Source organism: Euprymna scolopes, chromosome 39 (genome assembly GCF_053919585.1).
Source record: "Euprymna scolopes isolate OS-2025 chromosome 39, ASM5391958v1, whole genome shotgun sequence".
NCBI classification, from domain to species: Eukaryota; Metazoa; Mollusca; class Cephalopoda; order Sepiida; family Sepiolidae; genus Euprymna; species Euprymna scolopes.
Genome location: NC_136520.1, coordinates 4,519,411 through 4,533,467, shown reverse-complemented (window position 1 = coordinate 4,533,467; position 14,057 = coordinate 4,519,411). Strand labels below are relative to the sequence as shown.

At 29.8% G+C, this 14,057-nt stretch overlaps 1 protein-coding gene across 4 annotated transcripts in view; it reads left to right on the top strand.

Moving 5' to 3' along the window:
• LOC145263621 (uncharacterized) overlaps positions 1–14,057 on the top strand; it is a 186,588-nt gene that overhangs the window by 131,033 nt on the left and 41,498 nt on the right. Inside the window, exon 1 of one of the 4 annotated variants that reach the window (XM_080120464.1) lies at positions 1,078–1,225. The exons of 2 other annotated variants lie outside the window; for them this stretch is intronic. In XM_080120464.1, coding sequence (XP_079976590.1) covers positions 1,211–1,225 — 15 coding nt within the window. In that variant the 5' untranslated portion in view covers positions 1,078–1,210. Of the gene's footprint in view, positions 1–1,077; positions 1,226–14,057 lie in introns of those variants that run through there. One more of the 4 variants, XM_080120465.1, reaches the window with a different exon arrangement.

Here is a 14,057-nt window from a genome sequence, read left to right as displayed (position 1 = left end):
GGAAGTATAATTCATAAAGAAAATAAATAACCCGCTTTTAACAGATAAATTACGAGATTTTTATATTTTATTCGCAGTTTCGTGTTAGGGGTGTCAAAAATTCCTACAAAAATTCTGATACACCTACCCTAGTGCCGACTGCCGCTCGACTTTTAATTTCGGAGAAGATAAAGTTTGAAAATATCGAGACACATACAGACCTAGTGAGTTTTATGAATTAGATTAATTACACCCATTGTGTATCGATGAAGCTATAAAACTTCTTTTCCGTACAGTCGCTGTGTACGTAACGTCGGCTTTTGTTTTAAACCGTGCAAAGTGGGTTTTATAAATTCGCTTTTAGTGTGAAACAAGTAACACAAACTCCAATGCGTAGATTAAGTAAATATTGATGTTGTGTTGGGCAACAACATTTCAATCTTATGTCACACTCACACACACACACATGGCCAGATGAGATAGATCGGCTGAAGAGAGCTTGATATTGGGAACTAAAACGCAAAACGGCTCCTTTACGGCTTTTATATATATATATATATATATATATATATATATATATATATATATTCATTTTTTATCGAATAATTATCGAGAACAAATTCGCTGCTGAATACTAATTGGGAATTGAATTAAAAAAAAAAAAGTTTTAATTATTTGATGATTTAATGACGTATTTTATTTTAATATTTATTTGGATTTTTTTTTTTTACAAATTTGTATGGTATAAAGCGTTCGTTCTCCGATTTTCTTTTTAGAAATAACTTTAAATATTCATTGCGGTACTTACTTCCGGTATTGATTGTTTTTGTTGTTTTTTTTTTATTTATTTATTTTAAATTATTTCATGGCATATTTTATTATCTGTTTTAAATTTTTGCGTCAGGATTTCGTTTTTATAGATAAATTTTTATCGTATATATTTTTCGGATATTTTCTTTTTAGAAAAAAAAAAATACTTTAATCTTGATCGTTAAGTTGCGGTCCTTACTTTTGGTATTGGCTGCTTTATTTTTCTTGTAGAGGTCACTTCCGGTTTCTCTTGGTCGTGACCCTGGAACCGGCATGTCTTTTTGACCCGACACACAATTAAAGGTTCTTTTTTTTTTTTTTTTCGTTGTTTTTATTATATATAAAAAATAAATAAATAAATACTTTCTCGGATCGAATCTGGACAAAAACAAACAAAAAAAAAACATCGTCGACTTTTTAAATGGTCTTATGTCTGGTTTGTACAATTAATCGATTTATTATTTTTATTTTGAAAATTTAACAAACTTTCTCATTGAATTATGATCTAAATCAGTTTTATTATTTTTTGTTGATATTTTGTCATGTTTTTTTTTTTTTGTTAAATATTTATTTTTAATTTTTGCATTTTGTTTATTTTTTAATTGTTTTTCTCTGAACGTGTTATTTGTTTTGAAACTAACAAAAGATAGGGACTTTTATATAAATTGTTGTTTTTATGCGTTTTGACTTTATTTTACGTTAAAACCACTAAAATTTAAATTTAGAAATAAATAGTTCAGTGTTTAGTCTAGAAAGAAAGGACCACATGTGAGTTGTTTTAATTTAAAATACAACCGTTTCTTTTGTGTCTTTTTACTAGGTCAAAACAAGAAATATAAAATAAAAATGTCAACGTTTTCATTTTATTTTTTTCGCTCTATTTGTGAATGTGTGTGTGTATATAATATATATATATATATATATATATATATATATATATATATACACACACACACACTGATTAATGTTTTATTTTTTTAACCTTTTTGATTGCTAGTTTCGTTCATAGTGTGTTTATAACTTATCTTTAATCAACAAAGATATGGATGTGAAAATTAAATGTCCAATATAAAATTTTAAATAAATTTTAGATTTATTTAAAATATAAATAAAAATCGTAAAACGAATGCTGTCGGATGAAAAGCGTTTGGTTTTTATTAAACGTAAAATGTATTTTAATTTTTCTGCTGTGCTTTTTTTAAAGAGGGCGCGAGATTTGGACGCATTTCTCGATTAGTTACTCCTTGCTTTACTTACAAAACAGACTCACCCCTTTACGAGTGATTTCTCACTGGAAAACGTTTGTAGTTAGCTTACTTGCCATAAGTATTTATGCTACTTCTTCTAAACTACTAATATATTAAGCATTGAAATAAATATTAAAGCAATCATATATGTGAGGTTGGGTTTGTATTACTGTACAGTACACATAGATTCGAAAAAGTTGTCAAAAAAACAAATATATAACAAATAAATGTTATCAAAGGCAAGATAAGTTACTTTTCTACCAAACTGGATATAATTTTCGTGTTTTTATTCAATTTAACATGTTTATTCAGCTCGAAAAGCATACAGTGTTTACCAATGTATTGGAAAATTTAAAATGGCGGCCGACTCTCTCTCTCTTTAACACGGTAAGTTCGGAAAAAGGTGTTATAAATAATAAACTAGACAAAATACTGTTAGAAATTTGCTCAATATATGTTACCGTGACATAACTTGACATATATTCGGTGGTTTTTTAATAGTATTTTGTCTAGTTTATTATTTATAACACCTTTTCCCGAACTTACCGTGTTAAAGAGAGAGTCGGCCGCCATTTTGAATTTTCCAATACATCGGTAAACACTGTATGCTTTTTGAGCTGAATAAACATGTTAAATTGAATAAAAACACGAAAATTATATCTAGTTTTGTAGAAAAGTAATTTCTTGCCTTTGATAATATTTATTTGTTATATATTTGTTTTTTGACAACTTTTTCGAATCTATGTGTACAAACCCGTAATGTTCCTATGTGCCTCCCCGCGAGGGCAAAGTTAGATACTAGGTCGGTTTTTAATGTGGGGAAAATTCAGCTCCCCCAAAAAGGTCACTTTTGCCACTTTGGATAGGAACAAAGATAAAAATTGTCTCGTTAATGAAGGATCTTTTTTCCACTGACCGATGAGAGAAAAGGTGAAGTCCAGCGGCATCAGAACAGATACTACACTGTGATCCTAGCCCCAAAACACGTGTGCATTAAATAAAAAAAGTAATTTCATATGCATTTGCGAAAGAAATGGCTTGTAAAAAAAAAAATATATAAAGTTACATTGTCTTTTTTTAAATGTACATGAACTTTTTAATAAACACTGTCACATGGTAAACCTGAAGAATCTTGCCCCCTACGTCTCTATCTTTATATTTTTTTTCTTATTTTTATTTTTGCTGTTTCAATTTTTTCAATAAGCCTGGTTGCCCGGAGATGTGTGTTGAGCAAAAAAAAAATAAATGAATAAAAATAAGATAAAAAGTGGTAGTAAGTAGGCAAGCATCGAACCCGTGACGCAAAGGCGGAAAAGAAAGTGAAACAAAACCTGATGTCTTACCGCTACTCCAAGACGCGACCGGAAGTTCGGAACGTTGAAAGTAGTAAAGTCATTCCAACCGATACGATGACTTGTCCCCCCCCCCCAAAAAAAGGGCGGGTAATTGTGTAGTTAAGCGGCTTAAATTATTTGACAAACAAAAAATTTATAAAAACTATTTGTTTATATAAAACACATTAGACCAAATTTCATTGTTATTATTTTTTAATTGTTTTTTTTTTTTGTTTTTTTTTTAGACTGAAGGTACGACAATCGGAGCTGTTGTGTTGCATTTAAAATTTGGCCTTTCTAAAGTTTGACAGATTGGCCCTTTTAAGGCCAAATTTAGCCCTTTTTACGCTCTTTCATTACAAAAAAAAAAAAAAAAAAAAAAAAATGGTGGCCAACACATAGTTCGGTGCTAGTGCACTCACTGCAGTGCACTCACTACCTGATCCGCGCTATTTTTTAAATCGTATTTCCAAGTTTAATTAAAGATTTTTTTTTTTTTTTTTTTTTTATTCATTTGTAAGGTTATAGTATAGAATAGGAACAAAACACCTTCCCCTCCCCATGTTAAGAACGGCTTTTTAAATAATAACGTTATGATTTCAGCACGGATCAATAAGTGCACTAGTACCCATAGTTCATGAAAGAGCGTAAAAAATGCCAAATTTGGCCTTAAAAAGGCCAATCTGTCAAACCTTGGAGAGTCCAAATTTTAAAAATAATATGGTGGCTTCGATTATCGCACATTTACTCTAATAAAAATGATGGAAAAAAAAAAAAAAAAAAAAAATCCGGGCTTTATTAGATTCAAAGGCTGAAATGTTTTATATAAATACTTTTTATAACTTTTATGTCAAATAATTTCTTAACTGTATTTGCCAAAAACAGACCCTCTTTGTAGAAAAGCGAAAGCGCTCAGTTGAGAGTGAAAGAATTAATGTTTTTAGCCAATTTTTCGATATTTGTCGTCCGAAGTGTCGAGCTTCAAAACCCTACAGGTCTATGATAATCGTTGGAGGAGGAGGTGTGAAACGCAAATTTTTTTATTTGGGGAGGGGGGCACTCTCGTACAGGTCCGCCCTTTTTCTAGTTGAATTCAAGTTTTACGATATATTTGCTTATTAAATTGTTAGGTGAAAGTACAGGATACTTGCCCTCTCTGTTAAGAATGATTTTCTAGCTGTTATTCTGGTGCCCGGAAAACTTGTACCCGGAAAACTCCCCCCTTTTTGCCGGGTACGAAAACTAAAACTGGTCCCTTATCGATTGAAAACACATTTTATTACCGTTCTTGAAGGAGATATTGTTTTTAAAAGACTTATGCCCCTCCCCATAATATATTTTTTTTTAATTATTTTTAACTCTTGCTTTAAAAAATAAACTTGATCACGGAGTCAAGATACGAAAAACGAAACCAAATATTTATTACAAAAATACTCTAGTTTTAACACTTTTTGTGTCATTACGAAACAAAAATAAAGAAAGAAAACACGTATTATCAAAGAAAGCAATTATTTTATTTAGAAGAATTAATTCAGTTTAAATAATTCTTGTTATTACAAAACAACAAAAAAGAAAACACGGTCTTATGTCATTTTGGTACCGCGCTGAAATGACATTATTTCGAAAGCTATTCTTAACATGGAGAGGGAGGGTATCGTTTAAAAGTCATTTTGGGAGCAATCGTGCAGTATGCAGACGGCGGCTATTGTTAGGAGTCAACAAAAATTAATAATTGAAATGTTTTTTTGGCAGAGACGCGCCACATGGCGACAGTTTAGTGAAACGGCGAAACGCACCAAGAAAAGATGGCCGCGGTGCGGTGCGCATACTGCAGAAGTGTGTTAAAACTAAATTAATTTTTCGGTAATTCACGGGGAACGTGTACTGGACCGTGAATAAATGGTGTTTTTATTTCATGATTGAGAGAGCAAAGTGTTTTCTTTCAATTTATTCGTGACTTTATTTTTAATCGCGCGTTTATTTATTTTATTTATTTATTATTTTTTTTTTTGTGTGTTAATTTGATTCATACTTTTATTTAGTGCTGGTTTTTATTTTATTTTTTATTTCATTTTTATTTCATTTTATTTTAATTTTTTTTATTATTTTCTCCACTAAATATTATTTTTTCATACATATTCAAATAATGCTTTTGCCCTCCCCCCATTATTATTTTTTGGGGGAGGGGGGGGGGCTGAAATAGTACCTTGAAAAAGTTTTCGTGATTAAATAAACGAAAGAAAATCTTTTGCGTATGCGCTTTGGAGGAGCAATTATTAAATAAAAACACCGTTTATGCAGGGTCCACGTTTTCCGTGAAGTACCATTTTTTTCTAAATAAAATTGTTTTATTATTTGATAAAACAAAAAGTGTTTTCTTTGTGTTTGTTTGTTTCGTAATAACACAAGAAATGTTAAAAACTAAAGTATTTTTTAAATAAATATATGGTTTCGTTTTCGTGTCTTCCGTTCAGTTTCCTTACATAATCAACCGTATCCACTTCCGGTAGCTTGATTTTCAGACATTTTTTGTCCAATATTATTTATTAAGTAATCAACTCTTCAAAATAAGTTTAAACACCAAAAACTTACAAAGCTAGGTAGAAAACGAAAACTTAGAAAAATCAATTTAATTTTTTTTTAAAAGTAAACAAAACAAGTACAAATATTTTTTTAAAAATATTATGGAATGTGCATTATTACCTAAAAATTTCTTTTCTTTTGGAGGGGGGGGCTCGTTTTAAAACTATATCTACCTCAGTATTTTCTATTTTTGAGCAATTATCGAGACTCCACGGACATTTTTTTTTTTCATAAGTAACAGTAACACTCGACATCACTTTTTTTTTTTTTTTTTAAACTAAATAAACTCTTTAAAATAAGTTGAAAGACCAAAAACTTTCAAAGCTAGGTAGAAAAAATTAATTTAATTTTTTTTTAAAACAACAGCAAACAAGTAAAAATATTTTTAAAAAATATTATGGGATGTGTATTCTCTTTTAAAGACAATAATCTTCAAAAACGGTCATAAAATGTGTTTTCAATCGATGTTTATTCAATAAGGGACGAGTTTTCCTACCTAGCAAAACGGGACGAGTTTTCCTAAATTTGTTATTTCAGCGTGGTAACGTACTTGCATAAGTAGCAAAAATAATTGCTGCTTTTTCAGATTGGCACTTATAACAGCAGTTAAAAGAAATTTTTTTTAAAAGTCTATGAAAACGTTAACGAATATATCATATTCCAAAAATTACGTAATTCGATCGAGTAGTTTTTTTATTCAAACAAATCAAATTTTACAACTAAGCGAGTCAGTAGGTGTATCAGAATTTTTGTAGGAATTTTTGACACCCCTAACACGAAACTTCCAATAAAATATAAAAAAAACTCGTAATTTCTCTTTTAAAAGTGGGTTGTTTATTTTCTTTATGGATTATACTTCTAAAATAAACTATTAAAGTTGTTTTAAAAGTAATAGAAATATTGTTTTTATTTTTTAAAAAACAGTAATGAATTTTCCGAACTCAATATTTTTCAATTTTTAAACTTTAAAAATCTATCAAAATTTTTCTATTGATTCTATTTTTACGATATTTTCAGGGTCAATGTGAAATTTTATGTTCTTTCCAATAAGCTGAATATAATATTTTAGACAAACGGGTTTTTTTTTTTAATTCACCCCCCCCCATTTTCAAGTTTCTATTAAAAAGTAAATCATTTACTCACCAAAATTTTATATATCACAAATTGAAGAGAAAAGGTCAATAAATAATATATTCAAATTTAAAACAAAAAAAGTAGTGTTTTTTTAGAAATTTACCTGTAAAGTTCGAAGTTTAAAACCTTTTTTTATTTTTTAAACCACGTTGTTGTTTTTTTTTTTTTTTTGTTATTTTTTTAATGACACCTTGGTCCTTGCTCCTTTAATTAAAAAAAAATTAGGGCTTGAGTTACATTTTTCGAGGAGTTATAAGCTTGGAAAGACAGGGGAGTCGAATAATTCACGCCTCGCATGTTGAAATGTCTATAAAAAGTAAATAATTAATTTACTCACCAAAGTGTTATATATCACAAGTTGAAGATAAAAGGTCAATAAATAATATATTCAAATTTAAAACCAAAAAAGTAGTGTTTTTTAGAAATTTACCTGTTTCTCCGAAGTTTAAAACTTTAAAAAAAAAAAAAAAAAAAAAAACACTTTTTTTATTTTTTTTATTTAAATGAAATCTTGGTCCTTGCTCCTTTAATTAAAAAAAAAAAAAAAAAATTAGGGCTTGAATTACATTTTTCGAGGAGTTATAAGCTTGGAAAGACGGGGTGGAATTATTCACTATTTTTCACGAAATTTCTGACACACCTAGCGAGTCGGTGTTTTCGTCAACCATGATTAAATTCGATGAAATGAAATAAAATTTAAAAAAAAAGAAAAGGGACGGGTCAACTGGAAGTGTCGAGGTAAAATCTGCCTTATATTCATTAGATGTAATTTAGTTGTAAAATTGCCAGAAATCGTAAATTTTAATTTTCTTAGTTTTAAATAAAACTACTTGATTACGTGATTTTTAGAGTATATCTTCGTTCTGTAACGAGTACATTTGTAGTTTCTTTACTTTTAATTGCCGCCATCAGTGCTAATTTGAATAAGCACTCCCGACCCATGGATTAAAAACGAAAGTAAATGATAGTAAAGTGTAAAACGGTTTAGCTTACTTGCCATAAGCATTTTATGTCGGTACTACTTCTAAACTTTCGGTATTGAACACTGTTACAGTAAATGTTAACGCAAGATTTATAATAAACACAAGAAATATTATTTGCACACACACACACACACATATATATATATATATATATATATATATATATATATATATATATATATATATATATATTTATAAAATCTTTCTTGAGAATCCAGCAAGAATTACGATTTTATTTTGCACCGTTTTGGTACTTGTTAAGCTGTAGTCGAGTCGACAAATCGATTTTTTTAAATATATCTTTTTAAGCAAAAACAATATTACGTACTTAATTGTCATGTCGAAAATAGTAATATATCCAAAAATTACGAACATTCATCCAGTAGAACAACTGGTATTGTTTTTAGTTAAAAAAAAAAAAAAAAAAAAAAGTCTATCGCTATAGACCACAAATATTGCATTACAAATAATCTAAAATATTCCTTTCGGATTTATGCCCCTTGCGGTCAGCCTCCTACCGCACGCGCGCACGAGTTTACCCAATTTTCCGTAAAAATTACTTTTGGCTAGAAATAAATTTCTATTTGATTTTTCGTAATTTTTGGATATATTACTATTTTCGGCATGGTTTGTGCCATGCCGAAAATAGTAATATATCCAAAAATTACGAAAAGTACGTGATATTTGTCTTTGATTAAAACATATTTTTAAAGGCACTTGTATAGTTTAATCAAGACATTAAAAAATGAAAATATCGAAAAAGGTTATATTGTACGTTTCCGTTTTGGATCTTTAGAAAAAATTTCATTTAATTTGATGGAGTAGTTTTTTTTGGGTTTTTTTACAGCAGAAAAACACGTTTTTATGACAGCGCGTTGAAGTCAGCTGTTGTGGAAATGTTTAACACGCCACGGGGAGATAACTCCGTATAAAGTGCCGAGATTCCCTCCCCATCTTTAATACTAGTTTTTTTTTGGTAAGAATCTAACCCTTTGCTCGGTACCATAACAAATTTTTTTTTTCGCTGTAAAAAAAAAAAAAAAAAAAAAAAACCTACTTGATGAACTTTAGTGAAATTTTGTTTTCGGAGAACTTCATTCCATAACGGATACGTACAATATAACCTTTTCGATATTTTGATTTTTTTCATGTCTTGATTTTAAACTTTACAAGTACCTTCTTAAAAAAGAATCGGTTTGTCATCTGTATCTTCACAAGCAGCCAAGTTTTTACTGTTATTATTTGCTATGAGGGTCGGAAATTTCGCCTTTATTATGGTCATACCTACCTAGCCTCGATGTAAAAATGTTCCGATTATCAAACCGGACTTCCTGTTTTAGTTTAAAATAAATAAGCAAAATTGACATTAAAAACTATTAACACTTTTTTTTTTTTTTTTTTACATATATATATCGGGTCAAGATCAAAGTGTAGTATCTGTTCTTCAGATCTACACTTCAGTTTCTTGTTCTCTTTCAGTGGAGGAGAAATCCTTCACGACTGAGACAATTTTTATTTTTGTTCCTTTTCTCCATATTAAAAAAACGACCCTGGTGTCTAACTCTGTCCCGTGGGGAGGCATTGTAAATAGGAACATATGATTGGATAGAGAAATTATGACGTCATTACTATGAAATTGATAAAATTTAAAAATTAAAATTGTGGAAAAAGAATTGGAAAAGAATTTAATAACTAAGTATTTAATAATTAATAGTATTTTTAGAATTTTTTTAAAATTCTTTAAGTTAAGATAGAATTTAAGAATTGAAATTATTGTAAAAGAATTTAATAAGTATTTAATAATAGTATAAACATAATTAATGTACCTATTTACTATGTCTCCCCACGGGACAGAGTTAGACACCAGGGTCGTTTTTTAACGTGGAGAAAAGGTACAAAAATAAAAATTGTCTCAGTCGTGAAGGATTTCTCCTCCACCGAAAGAGAACAAGAAATAGAAGTGCAGCATCTGAAGAACAGATACTACACTTTGATCTTGTCCCGAAGGCCAAGGATTTCGATCGCTGAGTGAACTATTTTACTTTTATTTTAAATTTAAAAAAAAAAACGTTAAAAGAATTTTTTAAGTTAAGATAGAATTTAAGAATAGGAAGTATTGTAAAAGAATATTTCCGCGTATAATAATATGTATCAGAAAACAATATCAGTTCTAATTATCTTTGTTTGGTTGATAAAAAAAAAATGTGTTTCATACTAAAAAAAAAAAAAAAAAAGTACTTCACAGGATACGTGGACCCTGCGTAAAGTTCTATTTTTATGGTTGCTCCTTGAAATGCGCAAAAAAGTTTTTAACTTTCTTCGTATTTATCTCATAGACGTTTGTTTATATATATATATATATATATATATATATATATATATATATATATATATATCATTGGTGTATTTATTTATTTCTAAAACAATCATTTATTTTAAAGAAAATTGTTTTCTTCTAATATTGTCAATTTCTATAACGTTTTTTTTTTTCATTTCTAATTAATTAAAATTACGCTTAAAAAATGTTTTTAAAAAATTGTTTTTAAAAAATCCTGCATAAATAAAATTCATCTATTTTAAAAAAAAAAATCTGTTTTCTAATATTGGCAATCCATTTTATTTATAAAATGACGTTATAATTTCTCTATCCAATTAAATTGCATTCTTTCAACCGGTGTAAGACGACTGCTGTTCCTTTTTTATCTTCGTAATTTCCATTTACTTAAAGTGCAAGAGGACCCATTTTCGCATCGAGGCTAAGTTTTCATCTGACATCGGTACGGTCGCACTTAAGGGAGCCTATACTTCAGAATTGCGTATGACTTTAACGGGAGCATGGTTGACCATAACCAGAGTCCCCCCCTCCTCCAATTTTCACCCCAAACAAGACAGTGCCACTTTGCTGTAGGAGGCTACTATCGAGGGTATAAGTTGCAAGGATGCTATGTAGGGAGTTGAGCAGCAAGATATCTGATGACATTACACTTGAACTTCTGCATGTCAGTACAGTTGGGAAAGCAGAATTCCAGAAGGGAGTTCCAAAGTCTGGCAGTTCTGGGGAAGAAAATATTGGAGTAGAAGACCCGGGTTTACACATAGATTCGAAAAAGTTGTCAAAAAACAAATATATGACAAATGAATGTTATCAAAGGCAAGATAAATTACTTTTCTACCAAACTAGATATAATTTTCGTGTTTTTATTGAATTTAACATGTTTATTCAGCTCAAAAAGCATACAGTGTTTACCGATGTAATTCAAAATGGCGGCCGACTCTCTCTTTAACACGGTAAGTTCGGGAAAAGGTGTTATAAATAATAAACTAGACAAAATACTATTAAAAAAACACCGAATATATGTCAAGTTATGTCACGGTAACATATATTGAGCAAATTTCTAACAGTATTTTATCTAGTTTATTATTTATAACACCTTTTTCCGAACTTACCGTGTTAAAGAGAGAGTCGGCCGCCATTTTGAATTTTACATCGGTAAACACTGTATGCTTTTCGAGCTGAATAAACATGTTAAATTTAATAAAAACACGAAAATTATATCCAGTTTGGTAGAAAAGTAATTTATCTTGTCTTTGATAATATTTATTTGTTATATATTTGTTTTTTGACAACTTTTTCGAATCTATGTGTACAGTAATACAAACCCGAAGACCCTCTTACATCTGGAGATCTCTATTGTGTATGGGGTGGGATTTTGCTGCTTGTCCGGTGGGGGGTATTTACGCCGAGGGGTACAAGGGCTTGTAGTTCGTCGGAGCGTCCTCCATTAACCGTTGTCGATTAAAAATCGTTTACTGGTGCGAAATTGTTCCGCTTACCAGACCGGGCTTTCTGGTTTAGTTTTATTTCGTTGGCAGCCACGTGAAGTTTTTTTTTTTTTTTTTTTTTTTTTTACACTAAAAGTATTATTGCTAAAAAATATTTCAAAACATGTACGCACGCAAAATAACATCCTTCGCTCAAATAAAGTATTTTCGAATTAAAATTAAATGTAAAATGATCCCCTATTTCCGAGTCATTCATTCTCTCATATCTTTCGGAATCTACTTTCTTAATTTGACTTATATTTGTTAAAAGTTTGTTTTTCTTTAAAAAATATTATAATAATACAGAAAAAAACGTAAATGGAACAAAAAAAAATTGTATTCTATTTTTTTAAACTATAAAGAAATATTTAATATATTTTTCTAAAACAAATAACCATTGAAAAACATAATTCTATTTAAAAAAAAATGTGTGCAAAAAGTCTCACATATTCTTTCATGCTAATTTGTGTATTTGTTTTTCTGTAAGTTTTCTATAATATAAATTTCACTTGTCTATTTAAATGTATGTATGTATGTATGTATGTTTGTATGTTTACCTAAAACTTTCGATAGAGGTGACGGATTTTCACGAGATCAATATCGTTTTGAAACTCGACTCTTCTGACAAATATAGAAAAATTGGCTAAAAACATTAATTCCTTCACCCGCAACTGAGCACTTTTCTACAGGGAAAGGGTGGGTCGCTTTAAAACTTTGCACTTCTGTTTTGGCGATGATGGACGCAGCAGCAAAGACGTCACTTTTTTTTTTTTTTTTTTTAACGTTCTTTTCCTCCTTCGCCGTACGGGTTCGAACCTGCCTGCCTACTACCACTTTTTTTTTTTTTTGCTAAACACACACCTTCAAATACTCAGGCTAGTACAATATAAACGGAAGTCCGCTTTGGTAATTGGAGGATTATTTTTGAACTTGAGTTTTTAACCCGCCAGCGGTACGGAGCAATCCAGTGAATCCACTGTACTGTGCTTGTTACGCAGTGTGTCTGTGTGTAGGTTACATATACACAGACAGACACACTAGTGAATTAGTAACCGACACAACACATCATGTGTGTCGCCCGGTCACTAATTCACGGCGTTCGTTGTTTTTATTATTATTATTTTTATTTTATTTTATTTATTTATTTATTATTTTTTTTTTTTTTGAGATATTAAGTAAATTTTTACATTAAATCCACCTCTAAGAGATTTGTTGGCCTTCGGGCCAAGATCAAAATGCAGTATCTGTTACTTCAATTTTTTTGTTTTTAGTTAGTTGAGAAATCCTTCACGACTGAGACCTTTTTTTTTTTCCTCTCTCTCTCTCTTTTGAACGTTAAAAAAAAGGACCATGGTGTCTAACTCTGTCCCGTGGGGGTGGGGAACTCTCTATCGACCATGTTTTACGCGCATGCGCGCGATAAACAAGTCTACTTCGCAGAGACGTTGATATGTGGGCATTAAAAATGTTTTTGCCAAATATTATTTACATGGGGAATCTTTTCAACTTAAAATCTTTTGAGAAATACACACTTTGAATGTGTATTAGTTGAAGAATTACAAATTATCAAAAAAAAAAATAAAATAAATAAATAAAATAAAAAGGCGGCCACGTTTGATAACTTATTTTTTTTACCTAATTTTTACACATTTGAAGTATGTATTTTTCAATACAAAATGTGTATTTCTCAATAGCTTTTAACGCGAAAAGGTTCACCTTTGTAATATTTCAAGACAAAAAAGAAAAACGTTTTTCTTGCCTACACAGAATTTTTTTCTCGCAATGAACGAACAATTCACACACACCCACCCACCCATATATACACACACACACACACACACATATATATATATATATATATATATAACTACATTTACTCACACAAATTTAATATACGAAAGTATAGATTTATGCGTAAACTTTAAGTATTTACTTCAAAAGTGCTCAATACGTAGGTAGAGCTAGTTAGTAATTTATAAAATATATATGGCGATTTACACTGAATATTCTGCGTTTCATCCACTGTAGGATTCGTCAGGCTTATGCGCATAAGCCTGACGAATCCTACAGTGGATGAAACGCAGAATATTCAGTGTAGCTTAATCGCCATATATATTTTATAAATTATATATATATATATATATATATATATATATATATATTGC